This window comes from Salvelinus alpinus, chromosome 10, assembly GCF_045679555.1.
Source record: "Salvelinus alpinus chromosome 10, SLU_Salpinus.1, whole genome shotgun sequence".
Taxonomy (NCBI): Eukaryota; Metazoa; Chordata; class Actinopteri; order Salmoniformes; family Salmonidae; genus Salvelinus; species Salvelinus alpinus.
In genome coordinates this window covers 60,178,752-60,201,987 of record NC_092095.1, presented here as the reverse complement: position 1 = coordinate 60,201,987, position 23,236 = coordinate 60,178,752, and the positions used below count along the sequence as shown (strand labels likewise).

General features: G+C 45.0%; 2 protein-coding genes and 1 long non-coding RNA gene across 12 annotated transcripts in view; 2 read left to right on the top strand and 1 right to left on the bottom strand.

Annotated features, from left to right (window-relative positions):
* spega (striated muscle enriched protein kinase a) overlaps positions 1–16,127 on the top strand; it is a 59,024-nt gene extending 42,897 nt beyond the window's left edge. For 6 of the 10 annotated variants that reach the window (XM_071330107.1, XM_071330106.1, XM_071330109.1 and 3 more), the window contains 17 exons: positions 525–602; positions 2,501–2,673; positions 2,809–2,835; positions 3,106–3,258; positions 3,413–3,524; positions 3,636–6,282; positions 7,342–7,485; positions 7,652–7,768; positions 8,107–8,274; positions 10,658–10,780; positions 11,585–11,749; positions 11,920–12,622; positions 12,807–13,046; positions 13,173–13,396; positions 13,543–13,618; positions 13,729–13,878; positions 14,510–16,127. In XM_071330107.1, the coding sequence (XP_071186208.1) occupies positions 525–602; positions 2,501–2,673; positions 2,809–2,835; positions 3,106–3,258; positions 3,413–3,524; positions 3,636–6,282; positions 7,342–7,485; positions 7,652–7,768; positions 8,107–8,274; positions 10,658–10,780; positions 11,585–11,749; positions 11,920–12,622; positions 12,807–13,046; positions 13,173–13,396; positions 13,543–13,618; positions 13,729–13,878; positions 14,510–14,738 (5,529 nt within the window). In that variant the 3' untranslated portion in view covers positions 14,739–16,127. Of the gene's footprint in view, positions 1–524; positions 603–2,500; positions 2,674–2,808; positions 2,836–3,105; positions 3,259–3,412; positions 3,525–3,635; positions 6,283–7,341; positions 7,486–7,651; positions 7,769–8,106; positions 8,303–10,657; positions 10,781–11,584; positions 11,750–11,919; positions 12,623–12,806; positions 13,047–13,172; positions 13,397–13,542; positions 13,619–13,728; positions 13,879–14,509 lie in introns of those variants that run through there. The other 4 variants (XM_071330108.1, XM_071330110.1, XM_071330115.1 and 1 more) reach the window with 4 other exon arrangements.
* On the bottom strand, positions 506–7,424 carry LOC139532484 (uncharacterized). The gene is made up of 3 exons (XR_011666582.1): positions 7,289–7,424; positions 6,779–6,966; positions 506–618 (listed from the first exon to the last, which is right to left on the bottom strand). It is a non-coding gene; the product is annotated as an uncharacterized lncRNA (long non-coding RNA).
* A 1,015-nt stretch (positions 16,128–17,142) lies between the features above and the next one.
* LOC139532483 (carboxy-terminal domain RNA polymerase II polypeptide A small phosphatase 1-like) overlaps positions 17,143–23,236 on the top strand; it is a 9,440-nt gene continuing 3,346 nt past the window's right edge. Inside the window, exons 1-6 of the mRNA XM_071330121.1 lie at positions 17,143–17,490; positions 20,426–20,571; positions 20,909–21,010; positions 21,523–21,579; positions 22,146–22,238; positions 22,829–23,014. Of these exons, the coding sequence (XP_071186222.1) occupies positions 17,427–17,490; positions 20,426–20,571; positions 20,909–21,010; positions 21,523–21,579; positions 22,146–22,238; positions 22,829–23,014 (648 nt within the window). The 5' untranslated portion in view covers positions 17,143–17,426. The remainder of the gene's footprint in view (positions 17,491–20,425; positions 20,572–20,908; positions 21,011–21,522; positions 21,580–22,145; positions 22,239–22,828; positions 23,015–23,236) is intronic.

Below are 23,236 nucleotides of genomic sequence, written 5' to 3'. Positions count from 1 at the left end.
GCCGGTTGGACATACTGCCAAATTGTCCAACCGGGGCGACTTATGGTAGAGAAATGAACATTAAATTCTCTGTCAAAAGCTCTGTTGGACAGTCCTGCAGTCAGCATGCCAATTGCTTGCTCCCTCAAAACATGAGACATCTGTGGCGTTGTGTGACAAAACTGCACATTTTAGAGTGGCCTTTTATTGTCCGCGGTACAAGGTGCACCTGTGTAATGATCATGCTGTTTAATCAGCTTCTTGATATGCCACACCTGTCAGGTGGACGGATTATCTTGGCAAAGGAGAAATGCTCACTAACAGGGATGTAAACAAATATGTGCACAACATTTGAGAGAAATATGCTTTTTGTGAGTACGGAAGATTTCTGGGATGTTTTATTTCAGCTCATGAAACATGGGACCAACACTTTACATGTTGTGTTTATATTTTTGTTCAGTGTAGAATGTAGAATATAGAATACAGAATATAGAATGTAGAATATAGAATGTCAAATGTGGTAAAGGAGGTATTCTGTGCTGCAGATCCGGTCCAGTATTCAGCAGGTGCTTGAAGGGGTCAGCTACCTTCACCAGAAAGACATTGCTCATCTTGACATCAAGGTACATCAGATTCCCACTGTGCAAGGGACAAATACAGTACTTTAATCACAAGCTATTATACAGTGCATTCGGAAAGTACTCAGACCCCTCAACTTTTTCCACATTTTGTTATATTACAGCCTTATTCTAAAATGTATTTTAAAAAAAATTGCCCCTCATCAATCTACACACAATACCCCATAATGATGAAGCAAAAACAGGTTTCTAGACATTTTTGCAAATGTATTAAATATTAAAAACCTTAGCAGCGATTACAGCCTTGAGTCTTCTTGGGTATGACGCTACAAGATACAAACTTGGCACACCTGTATTTGGAGAGTTTCTCCCAGTCCTTTCTGCAGATCCTCTCAAGGTCTGCCAGGTTGGATGGGGAGGGTTGACGCACAGCTACTTGCAGGTCTCTCCAGAGATGTTCGATGGGTTCAAGTCCGGGCTCTGGCTGGGCCACTCAAGGACATTCAGAGACTTGTCCTGAAGCCACTCCTGCGTTGTCTTGGCTGTGTGCTTAGGGTGGTTGTCCTGTTGGAAGGTGAACCTTTTCTCCAGTCTGAGGTTGTGAGCGCTCTGGAGCAGGTTTTCATCAAGGATTTCTCTGTACTTTGCTCTGTTCATCTTTGCCTCGATTCTGACTAGTCTCCCAGTCCATGCCACTGAAAAACATCCCCACAGCATGTTGCTGACACCACCATGCTTCACTGTAGGGATGGTGCCAGGTTTCCTCCAGATGTGACGCTTGGCATTCAGGCCAAAGAGTTCAATTTTGGTTTCATCAGACCAGAAAATCTGTTTCTCATGGCCTGAGAGTCTTTAGGTGCCTTTTGGCAAACTTCAAGCGGGCTGTCATGTGCCTTTTACTGAGGAGTGGCTTCCGTCTGGCCACTCTACCATAAAGGCCGGATTAGTGGAGTGCTGCAGAGATGGGAAAACCTTTCTGTCACAACCATCTCCATAGAGGAACTCTAGAGCTCTGTCAGAGTGACCATTGGGTTCTTTGTCACCTCCCTTACCAAGGCCCTTCTCCCCCGATTGCTCAGTTTGGCCGGGCGGCCAGCTCTAGGAGGAGTCTTGGTGGTTCCAAACTTCTTCCATTTAAGAATGATGGAGGCCACTGTGTTCTTGGGGACCTTCGATGCTGCAGACATGTTTTAGTACCCTTCCCCAGATCTGTGGCTGGACACAATCCTGTGTCGAAGCTCTATGGACAATTCCTTCGACCTCATGGCTTGGTTTTTGCTCTGACATGCACTTTCAACTGTGGGACCTTATATAGACAGGTGTGTGCCTTTCCAAATCATGTCCATTCAATTGAATTTACCACAGGTGGACTCTAATCAAGTTGTAGAAACATCTCAGGGATGATCAATGGAAATGGGATGGACCTGAGCTGAATTTCGAGTCTCATAGCAAAGGGTCTGAATACTTATGTAAATAAGGTATTTCTGATTTTTACAAATTCTAAAAGCCTTTTTTTGCTTTGTCATTATGGAGTATTGTGTGTAGATTGCAGATTTTTTTTTTATTGAATCCATTTTAGAATAAGGCTGTAATGTAACAAAATGTGGAAAAACTCAAGGGGTCTGAATCATTTCTGAAGGCACTGTATAACAGATACTTCTGCAATTATCAACTTACTTAATATAACAAGGAAAGAATATTTCAAACCCCAGAATACATACTACTCAGATACCAATGTACTTTCCTCACTCAAAACATGTACACTAAAATGAATAACATTACACAAATCAAGTCATAGTTTTACATAGATCAAATAACAGAGGATGGTCTCTAATGTACATTTTATTTGTATTTTAGAATAATAGCATGAAAATCTGTTGCCAATTGGACGGAAACCTAGCTTATGTTCTTAATAATTCCCTGTTTTTCTCCAACCCACCCAGCCTGAGAACATCCTCATGGCAGGCCGACACAGTGACAAGATCCGCATCTGTGACTTTGGCAATGCCGTCAAGCTGGAGACCAATGAAGCCCACTACTGCAAATACGGCACTCCGGAATTTGTTGCCCCGGAGATCGTTAACCAAACGCCGGTCTCCAAGGCAACAGACATCTGGTGAGCACCTGGTCGTGGGAGGGGGCTGGAGACTCCTTTAATCTATTTCCTGATTAATCATGATTTTATCGCTCTCTCCCTCTCTCCTTCATCTTGCCCTCTGAAAGTAATTCCTCTCCCTCTCTCTGTTCACAGGCCTATTGGGGTTATCACTTACCTATGGTGAGTTGTTAAGGTTCTGGTTGGACTAAGAACATGATAAATGTGTCTGGTCGAGATATTCTTAGAATTCAATACACCTTTTGCATTACATTTCTGTCAATCTTGAAATGTAATTTTTCGCCACACTCTTTAACCTCAGTAAGCAAAACACCAATGCATATCACCTGCATATTGTTTGCATATTGCCACAGGCTTCAGTTGACCCACTTAAAATGGATTTGACAGCTAGTAAACAGTCTCAGTAAAAGACATAAAATATTTCCCTTCTAGCCTGACTGGTGTGTCTCCTTTTGCTGGGGAGAACGACAGATGCACCGTCCTCAACATCAGGAACCAAAATGTGGCTTTTGAGGAGAGTATGTTTGCTGACCTCTGTAGAGAGGCCAAGGGATTCGTCATCAAACTGCTGGTGGCTGACAGACTGTGAGTGTTATTGATAATAATGCCTTGGTATAAATGGATTGTAATGAATTCCCTTATATTAGGAATACAAACAATTTCAACACAAAATAAGAACAGAAAATAAGTGTTTGGGACTTAGTGTTTAATTCGTCACCATGTGATGTTTTACTCTCAGGAGGCCTAACGCTACAGAGAGCCTTCGCCACCCCTGGTTCAAGACTTCAATAAAAGACAAGAGCATCAACACAGCGATCCTAAAGCAGGTCTTATCTCGAAGACGTTGGCAGGTAAGGCATTAATTATTTAGTAGTACATTGATTAATGCACTTCAATGAATCCCTCTAAGTACCTTCCAAATTACTCCTTTAACACATCCCTTTTTCCCTATCTCTACCCAGCGTTCCCTCATCAGCTACAAATCCAAGATGGTGATGCGCTCCATCCCTGAGCTTCTCAACGACTCGTCCAACCACATCTCCATCGCTGTGGCCCGTCACCTCAAAGAGGGATCGCCCCCACCCTCCTCATCCTCTGACTCGGACGAAGATGTGGACGAACTCCCCTTCATCCCCATGCCTCTATCTATGGTCTTCTCCGGCTCTAGGGTCTCCCTCAACGAGATACCAGGTGACGAGGACGTCACAGGACCGCCTTCCAGGTCCAATGGGACAGTGGAAGGGGCGTGGTTAACCCGGCACAGGGAACAGCCCATAGAGGAGGTGGTGTCCAAAAAGGAGGCCAAGGAATTAGGAGGAAGCAGAGGAACGAGAAAAATGGTAACAACCGAGGAAGATGGCGGGTCTTCGGAAGAGGAGAAGACTGCAGTAAAAACAAAGAGAGTCCCCCTGAAGAAGGGCTCGAGTGTGGAGGAGGATGACACTCAGACAAAGTCCCGGAGAGCGACGATGAGAAGGGGCAGTTCAGCTGACTCGGCTCTGCTTCTCCACATTGAGCCAGAGGAGGGGGCTGTGGAGGAGGGCAAGGAAGACAGCGGCAAAAAAAGCCTTAAAAAGGCAGTTTCCATGGAGCTACCAAATCGGAGCCCCAGCCCTGGGGCAGCTAAGATGAGCCAGGAGGACTATGCCCTCAAACTGGAACTGATGAGACAGAGGCTGCTGAGGGGAGGCAACAGCAAAAGCGGCCTGCGAGGTCCTCTGCTGGAGACCCTTGGAATGGACGACGAGAGGCGAACCTCGTCCTTGGACCGAAACTTGAGGAGATCCAGGGTGGGGGCGCCAGAGCGGTCGCTGGCCAGAGCAGCCTCTACTGAAAGTGCAGTGGAGGACACATCCAAAACCAAAATGTTCCAGAAGAGTTCCTCTTTCAGTCAGGGAGACTCGGAGCCCATGCCCCTACACCGGCAGTTTGGAGCCCCCTTAGAGATCCCCACTAGCACATCTAGCCAGAGTACTGAGAGGAGAGACAGTGCTGAAAGGACCCAGAGCATTGAGAGGAACACACAGGGGAAAGACCTCCAGGAGGCCACTTCCATATCAGCAATTACGGAGCAGACCAGGCTGGATTCCAGACCTTACTCTCATGGGCCCTCCTCCTCCATACAGCCCACCCCAGTCAAAGAGGACCAAGGAGCGAGAGAAGAGAAAGAGCCAGAGGAGAAGAAGAAGAGCAAGTCTGAGGAGACTTCTGAAAGAGATGAAGAGATGGAGAGAAGGACCAAAGCACAGGAGAGGGTTGATAGACACGAGTCGAAGAGGGAGATTTCCCAGGGCAGGTCTCCTACTGTGTTAGCTCCTGTGGTCGTCATAGAGGAGGAGAATACTGAGGAAGATGAACAGAAAGAAAAGCAGGAGATAGAGTTAATGAAAGAAGAGATGAAAGCAAAAGGTTATGATTCTCCATGGGTTACGCCTACAGAAAAAACGTCTGCGTATGCCAATGTGATGCAAACTATTGTAGTACCATCTGGAAAACCTGACAGCAGCCGGAGATCTCAATCAACACCTAGCCCCACATTTCCTGAACACCCTGCCGTCTTCGCCAAGGTGGCCACCGAACGCCCAACAAGCCCAACCATCTCGACTAGCTCGTCTACGGTCCCAGACCGCCCCACCACCCCACGCCAACCTACCACGCCACTCAGAACAGATATCAAGGACATCGACTCGGAGGAAGTCTTTGAATCCAGGTTCAAGAAGCGTGAGTCATCCCTTACCCGTGGGCTCCGGAGACTTACCAGGACCAAATCAGAAGAGAAGTCCCCGACCCTTCCCCGTAAGACAGGTGAGGGTGAGGAGGTATACCGGCCGGGGCGTCTGGGGGCGCCGCTGGAGATGGTGCCCCAAGGATTGCAGGAGAAGTCCAAATCCGTCCAGGACTTGAGGGAGGTGGAGAGAGACACAGGGTCCCTGGGCATCATTGGACGGTTCTCCATGCGCACCAAGAGGACCCCGTCCATAGATAAAAAGGAGGAGAAGTCAAAGGAGACTGAGCCTGCGGCCAGTAAGCGCAGGGTGTCCTGGGCCATAGGCCGCAGTAAGAGTCTGGACACGACAGAGCTGGACAATATAGAGGCTCGGAGAGAGCAGGAGGCGAGAGAACGCAAAAAGATGGAGGAGTCGTCTGTCTTCGCCATGCGGCGGAAGTTCGAGAACAAAGTAGCGGGTATCTCAGCCAGTTTGAGGAGCAAGTCAGAGGAAAGGAAGGAGGAGAAAGAGGCCAAGCGACGCGTGGAGGAAGAGAAAAGTCGGAAAGATGCAGAAGAAAAGGATTTTAAGAAGGTCAGCGATTCCCCCGTCTTGGCGATGAGGAAGAAGTTTGAGAACAAGGTGGCAGGAATTTCTGGGAAAGTCCGAAGCCAGTCAGAAGATAGGAAAGAGATGGAGGAAGAGAAGCCAGAGGGAAAGAAAACTCCACTGTTTTCCCGTCATCGACATTCCCAGTCCGAGGGAAGAGGTCTCAAAGAGATGGGGATCCCAGAGAATCAGCTAGCCAAACAGACAAACAAAGAATCCAAAGTGTCCAAGGAATCCATTGGGTCTGCATCAAGCCTTCATTCCGAAAAGTCAAACAGTCAAAAGTCGCTCAGTAAGTAATATGTATCTTGTTATATTATGCTGGCTAAGATGGCATTGGCAATTTCCATCAAATATCAATCAAATGTATTTATAAAGCCCTTTTTACATCAGTCCTCTTCTGGCTGTGCAGGGTGTATATTATACAATCTCAGAAAAAAGGATTCCCAAAGGTTTCTTCAGCTGTCCCCATAGGAGAAGCCTTTGAAAAACCCTTTTTGGTTCCAATTAGCACTCTTTTGGGTTTCATGTAAAACCCTCTCGGGAAAGGGTTCTACCTGGAACCCAATAGGGTTCTACCTGGAACCAAAAAGGGTTCTTCAAAGGCTTTTCCTATGGGGACAGCCAAAGAACCCTTTTAGGTTCTAGATAGCAATTTATTTTCTAAAAGTGTAAGAGTACATGGCTATTAAGGCCAGATCATTCTTCAACATGTTCAAACGTTCAAAGATCACCAGCAGGGTCAAATAATAATCACAGTGGTTATAGAGGGTGCAACAGGTCAGCACCTCAGGAGTAAATGTCAGTTGGCTTTTCATAGCCAAGCATTCAGAGGTCGAGACAGCAGGTGGTGGGAGAGAGAGAGGGTCAAAATAGCAGGTCCTGGATCAGCAGCACAACCAGGTGGACTGGAGACGGGGACAGCCAGGAGTCATCAGGCCAGGTAGTTCTGAGGCATGGTCCTAGGTCTCAGGTCCTATGGGACCTGAGAGTGTGTGAGTGAGTGAGTGAGTGTGTGAGTGAGTGTGTGAGTGAGTGAGTGAGTGAGTGAGTGAGTGAGTGAGTGAGTGAGTGAGTGAGTGAGTGAGTGAGTGAGTGAGTGAGTGAGTGAGTGAGTGAGTGAGTGAGTGAGTGAGTGAGAGAGAGAGAGAGAGAGAGATATGGGGGAATTAGAGAGAGCACACCTAAGATCAAAGGGCACAAGATAAGACAGGAGAATTACACCAGATAGGACAGACTGACACTAGCCCCCAGGCACATAGACTATTGCAGCATAGATACTGGAGATATTAGCTCACCTCCTCAGGTTCGTCTGTCTCAGCTGTTTGCCATTATGTCTTGTTCTCCACAGCTCCAGAGACTGACAGGCGGTCGCGGTGGGACAGGTGGGGTCTGGGCAGGAGCAGGAAGGATAAGACCCCCTCTCAGACTGACCTCCCCTCAGCCAAGGGTGAGGGGTCATCAGGCAGCCTGCAGTACTCCCGCACTTCCTCTAGTACTGTCTGCTAAATTCGGCAACCAGTTGCCTTTATGTTGAATGTGCATACAGAGTTGGAGTTTGGCAATGAAATGGAAAAGCTGCACACGGCTTTTACGTTCTAAGTTCATGCTCAATGTTCATGTTCAATATTATTATTAAGCCACACCCTTGTTTTTCCCAGACTTCCCTCCTGTGTTCCACATCAAGCTGAGGGACCACGTCTTATTGGAGGGTGACCCTGTCACTCTTAGCTGCCTCCCGGCTGGCAGCCCCCACCCACAAATCAGCTGGACAAAAGGTAAGAACTCATAGAGCTGACAGACACAACACTCTTTGCAACAGCGCTGTCTAACAAAGCATTACCGTAGGAGCTGCTGCTGAAACGTTGGTTGTTGCCTGTGAGGGGATGATATATTGTCATAACCCATCATAGCTCATACTTACATGGTGCCCTGTGTGAGCACGACTTCCTAAACTTGTGTTGATGTTGATGATTTGTGGAGATTGCTCATTATTTCCATAAAGTTTCTCATCGAATACTAGAGAAACACCTTTTGAAATAGGACTGTAAAATAAGACATTACTTTACAGGATGCCACTGTAATTATTATTGTTGATGGGTTTGATTGTCCACAGATAAGAAACCACTGGAGATGGACGACAGGATGAACCTGATCTCCTGCCCAGACGGCAGGCAGCTCGTTACGATCATGAAGACCAGCAGGAGGGACGCAGGGCTCTATGAGTGTGTGGCCAGTAACCCCTTAGCCAGCGTCACCAGCTCCTGCACACTGTCCCTGGCCTGTGAGTAACATGTTATCTACAAGAAAAGGTTATTATCAACAATAATCCCGTAATTTAGATTTGTGGAGAAACAGGAAAATACCAATTCTTTTAACCGTTATCTTCATGTGATATTCTAATATCCTGGACATGTAAAATCTATTGGATTTGAATTGCATACAAAACCTTTAGTGTAAACATGACATTTACACTGAATCGAGAAAGGGGTATTTGCCCTTCATTCTAAGCAAAAACATTTATTATTAATCTTTACGATGTGATGAACCTTGAAAGGTTTAGGTAATAGGATTTGTATTCGAGTGTGAATGCAATGCATATTAATGACATGGGCATAAATATTAATGTAGTTTACGGCTGATTAAACTAATGGCTTTTTTGCCTTGAATTTACAACCTCTTTATAATCATTCCAAGAGGAGAGTTCTGCTTATTACAAATAGAAAGATGCGCTCCCAGGCTGTAATCCAATGTGTTAGAATCAAATAATCAACTGTCACTAAGACAGTCCATCTAGCTACTACAGATACCGGATCTTAATTTGACCCAGTTTTTCACAGCAGGAAGATAATCCTGCAGCAACAGGAAATGTGAATTATTATGTGGATTATAATTAATATTATTTCTTTGTAGGGGTTTATACATTTTTCGTTAAGGCAAATAAAGTCTGACATTTTAAAGTGGAAATTACAAACTTTTTTTGTTCCTGCAACAACAGGATGATCAAATTATGATTTGGCATCTGTTGGTTCTTGTCCAGACAGCAGGCTATAAATAACAATATCAATAAAAATGTCAAATAGCCATCAGCAAAGCGACAGAACTAGGTGACTCCAGACACCTGATGGCCTCTCTCTCTTATTCAGGTGTCAGACTCAATGCGCTACATTTCAGTTCGATTTTCACAGCTTCAAATTGAATTGCTCTGGGAACACTGTCTGGGCGTCTGCATTGCTAATCCCGTCTGCTGATGCTATCTGTCTCCATTTGCCATCAATCTGTTGGGTGAGAGATTCCCCAGACTGCTCATCTTGTCTGAAGTCTGAGGCCTTGGCTCGATCAGTCTCAGCGGTGGGCAGCCTTCATTAAAATGCATCATCATATCAGGGTGAAAAGCTATTAGTGCTGTGTATGGTTTGCTTTAAAAAAATGCTCAAACCCATCTCTCTGTCCTCTGTGGTTTCTCCTCTTTCCATCGGCTATCTCCATCCTTCCACTCTGTGACACCCCACCCCATCCAAACTCTCCCCTTCTCCAAACCTCCCCCTCTGTGACACCCCACCCCATCCAAACTCTCCCCTTCTCCAAACCTCCCCTTCTGTGACACCCTAACCCATCAAAATATGTGACAATAAAACTTTTTTTATTCAAACCTCCCCCTCCACCATACCCAACATCTCCCTCTAACTTCCTATTGCTCCTAACCCTTCATCTCCCCTCCACCCCACCTTCATCTCCCCTCCACCCCACCTTCATCTCCCTTCTACCCCAACTTCATCTCCCCTACACCCCACTGTCATCTCCCCTACACCCCACCTTCATCTCCCCTCCCCTCCACCCCACCTTCATCTCCCCTCTACCCCAACTTCATCTCCCATCCACCCCAACTTCATCTCCCCTCCACCCCACCTTCATCTCCCCTCTACCCCAACTTCATCTCCCATCCACCCCAACTTCATCTCCCCTCCACCCCACCTTCATCTCCCTTCTACCCCAACTTCATCTCCCCTACACCCCACTGTGATCTCCCCTCTACCCCATCTTCATCTCCCCTCCCCTCCACCCCACCTTCATCTCCCCTCTACCCCAACTTCATCTCCCATCCACCCCAACTTCATCTCCCCTCCACCCCACCTTCATCTCCCCTCCACCCCAACTTCATCTCCCATCCACCCCAACTTCATCTCCCCTCCACCCCACTGTCATTTCCCCTCTACCCCACCTTCATCTCCCCTCTACCCCAACTTCATCTCCCATCCACCCCAACTTCATCTCCCCTACACCCCAACTTCCTCTCCCCTCCACCCCTCCTTCATCTCCCCTCTACCCCTCCTTCATCTCCCCTCTACCCCTCCTTTATCTCCCCTCCACCCCTCCTTCATCTCCCCTCTACCCCTCCTTCATCTCCCCTCTACCCCTCCTTTATCTCCCCTCCACCCCACCTTCATCTCCCACCCACCCACCTTTATCTCCCCTCCACCCCTCCTTCATCTCCCCTCCACCCCTCCTTCATCTCCCCTCTACCCCTCCTTCATCTCCCCTCTACCCCTCCTTCATCTCCCCTCTACCCCTCCTTTATCTCCCCTCCACCCCACATTCATCCTCCCCTCCACCCCACCTTCATCTCCCCTCCACCCCACCCTCCTCCCCTCTGTCACCCCCTCCAGGTGTCCCCAAAAGGCCAGGTACCCCGGAGGTTCCCCAGACATACAACAACACAGCCCTGGTGCTATGGAAACCAGCCGACACCAAGCCCCCCTGTAGCTACTCTCTGGAGAGGAAGACAGAAGGTGGGTTGACATTCATCTCCTAGCCTGGAGTCCAAACTGATGTCACGATTGACACTGAGAATATCAATTTGGATTCCAGGCTAGTCATCTGAACTGAAGCCAAATATTAATTTTGATTTATTTTACAGCCCGCTTCACCCAAATGTATTATCCTTATTGACGGTTGGATAGGAAACACCTTTGGCTGTCACTTTAAACACTACTGTGCAATGAATAACCCAAACACTGGGCAAATAGTCACAGTGGCCACATAGACTGCTAATGAGCCCTATTTCATCACGCTTTAAAAGTCATTATGGTCTCATAATACGGTGAATCATTGTAGAGCCTACATCGTTAGGATTGTATCAAAGTGGGAATGACATGAATGTTAATATGATTTCAGGACTGATTGAATTGGATGGCTTCATACCTTGTATTACCACACAGTTACTGCCAGGCTGGGCTTTGGATGATTGTTGTTGTCTGTGTTTGTTCATTGGATTGTGCCCCACTATCTCCTCATTACCATGTGAATGTTCTTTTGTTATTCTGTTATTCCTCTGTATCAGTTGTGACTATGACAGATAATTATGGCTCCACACCACCTTAGTGTACAACTGATATTGTAAACATAACCTTCATCTGTTTCATCATCAACATGAAACACTATCTCCACCTTGTGTGGATTATAAGTACTGCAACAAATGACAGTGGTGTGTAAAGTCAAAGTGACGCATATAATTTGGGTATTTGACCATATTGATATAACGTAACGCAATTGGCAATCATATAAATGAAGCATTCTTTTCATTCTCCTTTCAGGTGATGCCAACTGGCTGATCATAGCGACTGGAGTGGCTGACTGTTACTACAACGTCACAGACCTGCCACCAGGGGGCGCCTTTAGGTTCAGAGTGGCCTGCGTCAACAAGGCTGGACAGGGACCCTACAGCAACACATCGGACAAAGTCAGCCTGGACTCAACAGGTGCTGAAACACACCTTTTGGACAGGGGGTTCAAATTCTGTAAATTGTGTTAAATTGGATCAAAAGAGGTGGTAAAGAATGTTCTGCCGTTTTTTCTGTATTGTTGCATATTTGTTTCACAAAATGGTTATGATAATATGATATTGAGTAGAGATGTGTTTGCTTTGCAGTAGGCGTGTCCTCTCCAGCAGTGGCCATTGTGAAGACAATCTCCTCACCTCCCCCCCACCCTGCCCCAGCCGCTACCACCTTAGTGACTGTTATCCCAAAGGTCAAACCAGCAGTAATGCAACCTCCTGGTAAAACGGTGTCCACTGTCTCTCCCTCTTCACCCTCCCTTACACAGACCTCTCTAACCTCCCCTGCGCCCTTCCCTACTCCCACCGCAGCTCTCTCTCCCTCTACACCTTCGGCCCCCTCCAGCCCTGCCATCACAACCCCTCCAACTGAACCCCTGACGGTCACCCCTACCACCCCTCCAACTCTCCCCTCCCCGCCTGTAGTAAAACCTCCTCCCTTCGTCCTCCCCAAACCCCAGAGTCCTGTCAACGTGGTCCCACCCATGACCCAAACCCAACCCATCTCTCCGCCTCTCCCTCTCGTTACACCTCCTTCCACCCCCACCAAGCCCGTCATGGCATCCGTTCCTACCTACGCCCCTGCCGCCACTGCCCGTATGGCCCCCAGCCCCCTCCCGGCCCCCTCCTTCTCCCCCCAAGTGCTCCAGGTCAGCAGTCTGAGCCCAATAGGGGAGGGGAGGGGCACCCCTGTTCGAGGGACCCCCAGGGACCGCACCACACTCAAGCCGGGTGAGACAGCACTACGACAGGGAGTCCCACAGAAGCCCTACACCTTCCTGGATGAGAAAGCCAGGTGACTGAGATGTTAGAGATGTGGTCAATATTTCTACAGCTACAGTAGTACACTATTACACTACACAGTATTGCTATTACTACTACTACTACTTATATGGTTAATTTCAGTCAGGGAAACTGGCTTCATGTTTAACCACACATTATTTAGTGACTAAACTGCCGTATTGTCTCTGTCTGGCCAGAGGGCGGTTCGGTGTGGTCCGGGAGTGTCGAGAGAACGCCACAGGACACGTCTTCATGGCTAAGATCGTTCCCTACGACCAGGAGACTAAGAAGTCCATCCTGCAGGAGTATGAGATCCTCAAGTCTCTCCACAACGACAAGGTCATGACCCTCCACGAGGCCTACGTCACACCACGTTACCTGGTACTGGTGGCTGAGTACTGCACTGGCAAGGAGCTGCTCCACAGCCTTATAGACAGGTGTGTGGAGCATGATGCTCACACACACACACATACACATACACACACACACACATACAGACTTGCACACTGCTCTCAGCTGTGCTCTACAACATATCCGTGGAATAAACCTGTTTTCCTGCTAAGGTTCCGTTACTCGGAGGATGACGTGGTGTGTTACCTGGTTCAGCTCCTTCAGGGTTTGGAGTACCTCCACAACAGACGCATCCTCCATCTAGACATCAAGCCTGACAACGTCATGGTCACCAACCTCAATGTCATCAAGATCGTAGACTTTGGCAGCGCGCAGAACTTCAACCCTCTCTCCCTCAAACAATACAATAGCGGCCTGGGCACACTGGAGTATATGTGTGAGTTGGTAACACTTTACTGAATTTACCACTGGTATCTGGAACTGGTACACACCAAGTACTTCTTGGGTAATAAGCTGTTATCATCACATTGATCACTACTTTCCTCTGAACTCTCTCTGCTCCTTCTATGCTGGTGTGAAAAGCTCCGGAGATGGTGAAAGGTGATGTGGTCGGCCCTCCAGCTGACATCTGGAGCCTGGGGGTTCTAACCTACATCATGTAAATATACAACTTACTCATTTCATAGTCACTATTGTCATAGGTCTGTGAAGTTGTGCGATTTCTTTTTTTCTCTCAGAACTCTCATTGTCTATGACACTTTTGTTCAGGCTTAGCGGTAGACTGCCTTTTCAGGACAAAGACCCACACCAGACTGAGACCAAAATCCAGATTGCCAAGTTTGACCCGACCAAGCTCTACCCCAACATCTCCCAAAGTGCCTCGATGTTCCTCAAGAAGATGCTGAGTAGCTATGCCTGGTGAGTGCTTCAAAGAGTAGCTACATCATTATCTTATTTAACAAACCAGGAGTGGAGTGATGATCCAGGATCATTTTAGCCTTTTAGATCATAATGAATAAGATTACATGGAAAGTGGGGTCATAGCCTCCCGAGTGGTGCAGTGGTCTTAGGCCACTTCCACTAGATATCCTGGTTCGAGTCCGGGAGACCCATGGGGTGTCGTACAATTCGCCCAGTGTCGTCCGGGTTAGGGGAGGGTTTGACCGGCAGGGATGTTCTTGTCCCATCACGGTCTAGTGACTCCTGTGGCGGGGCGTGCGCAATGCACGCTGACATGGTTGCCAGATGTACGGTGTTTCCTCCGACACATTGGTGCAGCTGGCTACCGTATTAAGCGGGCATTGTGTCAAGAAGCAGTACGGCTTGGCTGGGTTGTGTTTCAGAGGACACATGATTCTCGACCTTCGCCTCTCCCGAGTCCGTACGGGAGTTGCAGCGATGAGACAAGCCTAACTACCAATTGGATACCCCGAAAAAGGGGTAAAATAAAAATTAAAACGTTTTAAAAAAGTGGGGTCATGATCCTAGATCAGTACAGGACTCCTGTGTTCTGATCCCTGATTGGACAATGTGTTTTATTGCAACGCAGGGCCCGTCCGAGCACCAAGGACTGTATCACCCACGCATGGCTGCAGGACTCGTACCTGATGAAGCTGAGGAGACAGACGCTCACCTTCACCACCACCAAGCTGAAGGAGTTCCTGGGAGAGCACCATCGACATCGCACCGAGGTCGCCACCAAACACAGGGTCCTCCTACGCTCCTACTCCAGCTCAGCTTCTTCAACCACATCGACCACACCAAACCTACCTAAGTGAAGGCATATGCCTTATGTCAGTGTTAACTGGCCACCAGAGGGTGGAGGTATGGAGGATGTGTGGTGCACAACCGTGGGCTCCATGATAGAGGGAGGGCTGAGTCCTCATCCCCCACAGTAAGTTATGGGAGTAGAGACTAGAGCCATGAGCATTGCACCAGCCCACAGACTGCATGGAGTCTCATTCTACTGAGACCTAACAGAATGAATCTTGGACAGTTCATCAACTGAGATTTTCATCCAGTTGTTGGATTGTTGGACACCACGGTTTCAAAATATTGAGTTATCGTTTGTTTTTGGACCTGGCACGATTTGTTTCTATTTCAGGTCTACTGTCTGCTAGTACTACTCCGAGCTTGCTATCGCAATGTGTGTAGAACTTTTAAATATATAAAACAGGACATTTGGTTTGGAAAATTCATTCAATACAATTAACCTGGAACACACATATTTGTCAGTTTGATTTTAGACCACAGCCTTATTTCTGCATCCTGATATTTGGTGGTGATTATGTGAATGTACCATCATTTATGCTGCTAATTTATGTTGCATTTATTTACACATTTCAAAAACGCTAAACCAAAAATAAAAACGTTTTTGTTCATGAAATTGTATGTGACCTGTTTACCTTTTTCATGTTAATTTATTTGCATGTGTGCTTTTTTTCTTCTTTTGGATGATTTTCTAAATACAATGAAAACAGTGCAAAAATATTGCTCACCATTGTGATTATACGGTTCATAAATACAGATAATAAACCTGTGAATATAGTAGAGTATCTTAGTAGTCAGTGGCGCAACCAGATGTCCTGTGGTTGATGCTCAAGTTGAACAACAGTGCAACTTCATTGATGAAAACGGTCAGACTTTGATTATGTAGATTCTAGTCTTCTATTGGATTTGTCACACCTCATCAATGTCATCACTGCGCCAATGGCTGGAGTAGAATTCTACAGTATGTTCTGTTGATTGGACAGGTTGCTCTTAGCTTGACTAGCAGTCAATTTTGCCTAAAATGGGTCAATTTACAAACTTTATCATGTAAATGTGTTGTCCATGTAAATGGCTTACTTACAGATGATGCCCAATATGTGTTCTGTTAATTTATTGAACTATTCATATCATACAATTTTGGGACACTTTTGTCAACCATTAGGCCTACTGCACAAAATGGACATAGGTGCCATGAAGAAAGAATATACAGAAAGTCCTTTTTGGTATACAGACTCCTATGTATTACTTTTCATCATACATACAGTATTTCTTTTTGTATGAATTTGGATGGTTGAATATTTGTAAATGTTTTAATTTGCAGTGTTTATAATGTGGAAATGGTTTAAAATGTTTTTATGAAATAGTCTGTAATAAACTATTGATACAATTGCAAAACACACATTCTCATTATTCTTCCCTTTAAATTGGACTCCTCTTGAACTAAAGCGGTTGTTCCGACAGTGCGTGCACTTGAACGACACTCCCTATCTTTTTCCTCTCGTCAGTCAGTTTCAAGGGTTCCCTAACTGGGCGTTCCTTTGAGAATATAAAAAGTTCTAGAGTACAGTAGGCTACGCAAAGCAACTGATGTACTCTACTACTGTAAATTGTAAACATTCGCATGGCGAATATAATTTTAAGTGTTCGAGAGAGGAGAATATAATATTACATTTATTTGCATTAAATATTAAATACTTTCTGTCAATCAAGCTACAAAGGTAATTAAAAGTGAAGGAAGGCTATGACGAACATAAAAGTCCCCAAGTCAGCGAGGAGGGTTGTAGTCGAGGTAGAAGTAGAATGCGGCGTAGTGCTTTCAACCTGTTAACAGCTTGTGGACAGCTTCTTCTCTGTCGTTAAAAGGTTTCAAGTTCCATTTTGAAAATGTATCTTTGTTTCCTTGTTAATTATGATGCGTTCATATGCAAGTGGGAAGGTGGTAATTACCAGTTGTGAAGTCGTAAATACTTGTATGGCATAAAAGTATGCCAGAGCTGCTTTCACTTTTTCTACTATAATAGATGAACAGAATCAATTTTGTAATAACAATTTGTATTTTTTTCTTACCATAAATAACAATTACTGAAGATGCCGCCATGCTTGCTGTCTTTTTTGTTGACAAACTAGGTCAGTGAGGTGCAAGTGCGAAACTCGGAGCACAGGGATGATAGACGAGTTTCCCACTAGTAATACCAGTTGGAGGTGCGTTCAATTAGATTTCTCCCAGTCATATCCTGATATTTACGAAATTAAAATATGTTATGAACGCAGAATTACAATAGGCCTATAATTATGGTTCAAGGGACCGTCGTAGTCTGTCGAGTACTCTTGCAAAAGTGGACTGCCACTCTCGGTGCACAATCATATATTTGTGTGCCACTTTAAAAGGAATGGGAAGCCTTGAAACCGCCGAGTTCCATGTTTGTATCTTCAAATTGAGAGCGGAGTTGAACTCCATGTTGAAACAAAGTTACCAACTCCCTTTTAAATGTATATAACTTTTATTTGTAGATTTTATACCGGTCTGGTACGTAATTGAATAGCCGAGAAATGTAATCGTTTGGATGCGTAATGTATTTAAATACTGTTTGCGGTTATGTAACTTAGTGCACAATTATAATTGAATGTTCCTAGTCAGCGAACAATCGAAAACGGAACAAAGTTTTTAGTTTCTATTGTGGATAAAGTCTGGTGTAATGGACCACCAGTCCTCAATAATCACGCAAGTTAGTCGAGATGAAGAGGCGAATAGAGAGAAGGGTAAGTTTTGGAGAAAGTTCTCAAGATGCACGTCAGTTGTTTTGCACCACACTCAAAACTTTTCACAGTTAGCTAGCCTAGTTCGTCGTCCATTGGGTGCTTTCAACGACGAGGACAGTGTTTACGAAACGAAACTATCAAATATGCAATCGTCTACTACCATTGTGTGACCACAATAAATGGCAACAACTAAGCTTCAAATGGCAACATTGTTGTGATACGCGACGCAACTTTTTGACAGGCAAGGTTACTGCAGTGAGGACGGACGAGCCCACTCAATCAAATCGCGTAATCTAGCTACAATTAATTGACGAGGCTGCAGTTGCTGTCTGTCATAGACCTCCTAAAAAAGCGAACACTTCTGAAATAACTTGTTGAGAGTTTTAACATTTTAAAACGCAGCTGTGTACTAGGCTACAGACTGATGCATTTATAAACGTGTGTTTTGTTTACATTAACCATTGTTCTAGAAGACTGGTTAACATGTTTTATGGGTGGTGCGTTCTTGAAAAGCTTTTCCCGCTGTTATGCAATCAGTAGTTACCACAAGAGGACTGTACAGCTTCAATAGCCTTGCCCTAGTATCTACATTATAATGACCCATTCAAAACAGAGATTAAGGCCTGCCCACGCACCTTGTACTTCCTCATTGGCAACATAAAACTCGATGGAGATGCCATCAGTTAAACTACAGCCATATACCACGGCTATATGAGAAATGCCATCTTGGTTTGTTGTCCACAACTTGGTCACAACGTTGTCGGAGTGGTAGCTAGTGTGTCTCAGTGATAGACCTCAGAGAAGTCTGGAGATAATGTGTCAAGCAAGGTGTGAGGTGGCACCAAGTAGGGATTGTATTTGGTGTGTGTGATGTAATCGTACCAGGTAGACTGTAGTTTTACTTCCTGGTATGAGTAGCTCCTCTATTTGTTTTGATAACACATTACTATACAGTTATTCTCAGAGAAGGGTTTGTTGCAGTGTTTCCCTATATTCATAGACACACTTTTTAAATGGATAGTCGTTGGCTCAATGACTGGAAGTCTATGGGAACAGCTAGCATGTTTGTAACGCCAGTAGCAATGTACCCCGTACCTTGCCACCATGGCTGAAATAAATCATAAGGGAAGCACTGTGTGAAAGCCATGCCCAGGAGACACAAATGGAGTGAGAGCCCATGACTTTGACGGACTTCCTGTTTAACGCTGTAACTTCCTGTCTCTAGCTGACCTGGGCCAATGGGCAACCTGCGTTACTGGTCACTAACCAACCCAGAGACTCTTGTTTATCAGATGTGAAAGGATTTGATAGGTAGGCAGTATCTACAGTATCTGTGATACAATAAGAGCTCCTGAAAGCTCTCTGGTTGATCTTTCAATCCTTTCATATCTGTTAGGCAGCAGACTCAACCAGGATCTAGGGCTAGGGCCTAGGGAGGGCCTGGTTTGGAATTGGGGCCCCTCTCTTAAAGATACACTATGCAGAAATCGCTCTACTATTTCCTGGTTGCCAAAATTCTAATAGTTTGTCTAATTTCAGTTTGTGACAAAACAAGCATGTATAGTGTAGGGAATCATTGTAGCATCTAAACCGCTGTGAAATATATTTCTCCATAACCAAAAACATTGTATTTTCAGCTGTTTTGAAGCTGGTGTACAAAACCAACAGTAAAAACAAAACTTAAGAATGGGAAGCATAGAAATAGTGTACATAGAACAGATCTACTGCTTCTTCAACCTGCTTTCAATGAGAATGACAGATTTATAACACACATTTATATGTGAATTTGTTCAGGTCGCCCAAAAAGTTACATATTGTAGCTTTAAAGGAGAGGTAATGGATTAGACGTATCCCTGCTGAGGCCCTATTCCCAGGCCGCTGTCTGCTCTCTGTAACCTGCCTTGTTGTGTGACATCTGATCCTGCTGCGTCAGTGATGGTGGGCTGACACGATCTGTTTCCCCCTCTGATCTGCCCCCGCATTTCCCCTTCCTGTTTTGGTTTGACCTGTACGTGGCAGTGGGCAGAGGAGGGTCACAGGTCTGGAACGGGCCGGAGAGGGATAGAAAGAAAGGGGGGACAGTGAAAGAGTTTGTAACACGGTCACGTTGCGAGTGAGAGAAAGACAGGGAATAAAGAGAATGAAAGGAGAGTTTAAGGAAAACATTTGTCCCTTTTCTGATTGGGCAGAAGTTTGCAGAGAGTGAGTAGTGGAACTCTAGAGCTTTATTATATTAAGCAAAAACTCTACATAAAAGTGAAGTCTGTTTAGTCATAAGAAAATGTTTTATTCCAAGACTGGCAGTCATAGTCAGGCAACGCTTAGAAATAGAGATTCGACATTATAATAAATTGAGTTAGATGTAATGATTTAAGTGGCTACTCAAACTGTCACTGATTTGAAGTGACATGCCCCTCTCATGACTTTCTTAGCTAAGTTTACATATTCCTCATGGAAATATTAAAGCTGCACAATCATGTCTCTCGCCTCAAGGACATTCCTCTTATAACTAATAAAACAGACTTTACTTGGTTATCTGTTAATTGTTTTTCATTCAAACCATTGGGAAAAGGGCATCGGGTTGAAGCGAAATGACCGCAATGAGGTCAAAGACTAAAGATGCTATACATTACATAAATTCTGCTGGAATGAACTTGAAAAACAACCATTACATCACATGTATTATCCTTTGAGCATACAGTATATCTGCAGAAATAGGTTGTTCGCATCGGGACAAATCCCAACTCGGGCTACAGGAATTTCCACGCATACGTTCAATCGACATCACCCCACAAGTTACGCAAGAGTTCAAACTACAGCATGTACATGTGTCTCAAGTTAAGACTCGGTGAATAAACCACATCAGGGAGAAGTGAGAGTAAATAGATACGGGAAGACTGTGTGACTGACGGATGGACCCATTCTTTTCTTCCAGGTCCCCCACCCTCGTCGTCTAAGAAGCCCAGGAGTCGAGGCCTGTTCCACAGCCTCTTCTGCTGCCTATGTCATGACCAGGCTGAGCCCCCCCCGGTCAACAACAACGCCCCGCTACTGGTGGAGGAGAACGGGACTGTCTCCAAGGTATGTACCACTGCTCTCTTTAATGGTTCAGGGATGTTTTAGAATCTATGTCTATGGTTTGCGTAGGTCCAGGTAAATGCTCTGGTCTATTTTGTATATGCAGTGTTTGTGTCGGTCCAGGTAAATGCTGTGGTCTAGTTTATATATGCAGTGTTTGCGTAGGTCCAGGTAAATGCTGTTTGTGTGTTTATGATGTCATAGTAAATGTTACCAACTAGGACGTGACTTCATGTTGGAGGTTTTTTAGGTCTATGTCACAGTGTAGTTTGTATTTTACATGTATCATGACAAATGTTAGTTTTGTGGTTTGTGTACGTTAATTGGGTGTGTGGTTCAGGTCCAAGTCAGACCGCTGCTGCCTCAGGCCAAGTCAAAAGACGCAGGGAAGATCTGTGTTGTCATAGACCTGGATGAAACACTGGTCCACAGCTCATTCAAGGTAAGACCAGGAACATACTGCCTCACCATTTACACTAGTAATATTATATAGTCACAGATGCATTTTCCCATCATCCATGAGTTCTAAAGCTATTGGTGAACTTTGATACAATTGCTGTACCATTTAATTTTGGGTTTAAGCTTTTCTTAAAAACATTTCCTATCCCTCGCAAATGCAATGGACACATGTTTTTGTGTGCCTTTTTGCATCTCCTGTTTTCTTTTTATGGAGAGAGATTTTTCCCCTCTTGTGAAAGCATGACATCACCAGGCAGTAATGTCCAATAGTAATGAGAAACACTGAGAGTGAGGAAAGAGATTGGTTTCTCCACAGTATTATTGTTGGCAGTCACAATGACATCTCAGTCTGGATGTGTGAAAGTGGCAACAATGACAATCTGTTTTTTTATTCTCAGTACACATGGTGTCTCTCATGTATACTGCGTTTCTGGTGTTTAGGATGTCTTTTCAAGTGGTTTTGTTCAAAATAATGTATCTTTATTGTTCCCACAGCCGGTGAACAATGCTGATTTTATCATTCCCGTAGAGATCGATGGAACTGTTCATCAGGTGAGCCTATCACTACGCATGGTGAAGAGCTTAACTATCACAGACCATGCAATTCATTGAAATACATTTTCACAGACCAATGCTACCTTTCCATGTTAAATCCTTTAGTATTATTAAGGTATATCATGGCTCCCTACAATACTGTATATCTGTATGTTACCAACTGCCCAGTCAGTAGCCGCTTTCCCCAGGGCTGGTTCTGGGCTGGGTTAGAATGGCATCTGAGGCCTTGGGTTTTCTACCACAAAAGGAACGTTCGAGTCACGGTGAGAGACTGTCACCACCTACATTGTTCTGAAGTTGGAGCCAACAGTGTATCTTGGGCCTGGGCCTGATTCAAGTAATCCAGGATAGGTTTGTTCAGAAAGGTAAAGCCTATTCTGCATGACTTGGTTCAGGACCATGACCCTCGGCAGCAGACCACTACGGAAAGAAGAAGTGAAAGACGGCCCAATGCATCTGAGTGGGGGGGATGTTTTTCATTTTATTAAAGACGAGAAGTGGAAAGATAATGTATTTGGTTATTTGTTTAAACCTTAAACTTAACATACAATGTATCCATCCAGGTATATGTGTTGAAGCGACCTCACGTGGATGAGTTCCTGAAGAGGATGGGAGAGCTGTTTGAATGTATTCTGTTCACAGCTAGCCTGGCTAAGGTGAGGACAACACCATGTTAAACCAGCAAATGACTCAATGCAATCAAAACAAGTTTGTTTAAAAAGGCCCATTGCTGTCAAAAGCGTGATATTTCTGTGATTTATATTTCCACGCTGTGGTTGGAATAGTAGTGTGAAAATGATAATGCCCTTTTCATGTAAGAGCTGTTTTGATAAGACTGCCTTAAATTTCAGCCTGTTTTGGTGGGATGAAGTTTTGGCCTGCCTGATGACATCACCAGGGAGTAAATTAGTTAATAGACCAATAAGAAAGAGTTCCAAACCTCACTGCCAATAACAGAGCGCATTCAGTTTCCCCTCCACACTCAGACCACTACCAAACATTTCTAGCAAAATTCTTGCTAGAGAAATGACTCTTTTCTAAAAAGCTATTTGTTTCATTTTTACAATTTTAATTGAAATCAATCACAGTAAGGTGCTTTAATTGTTACCCAAAAATTATTTGATATTGAGATGAACAGCTGCATTGGACCTTTTTAAGGCTGGTCAAAAGCTGCAAAAGACAGGAAATCACAAATGTTACTTGTTTTCCTCACCTGATACGGAGACACCTATGTGTGTTTCTCCAGTATGCTGACCCAGTGTCAGACCTGCTGGATAAGTGGGGTGCGTTCCGCGGCCGTCTGTTCCGTGAGTCGTGTGTGTTCCACCGGGGGAACTACGTGAAGGACCTGAGTCGTCTGGGCAGGGACCTGAACAAGGTCATCATCATAGACAACTCCCCAGCCTCCTACGTCTTTCACCCAGACAACGCTGTAAGAACCAATCTCCTCCTCCTCCTTGGCCCCCTCCTCTTTCTGTTCCTCCTCCTCTTTCAGCATCCATTACTTTAAAAAAATAAGATGGCAGATGTTGGCTGACTGGCTTTATCAAAATTTTAGTTATGTGAAAATGTTTTACAATTAACATTGTATAGATAGTTTCTAAATCTGTAGTTACCTATAAACGCTTTATAAACCTTTATGAATCATTTATAA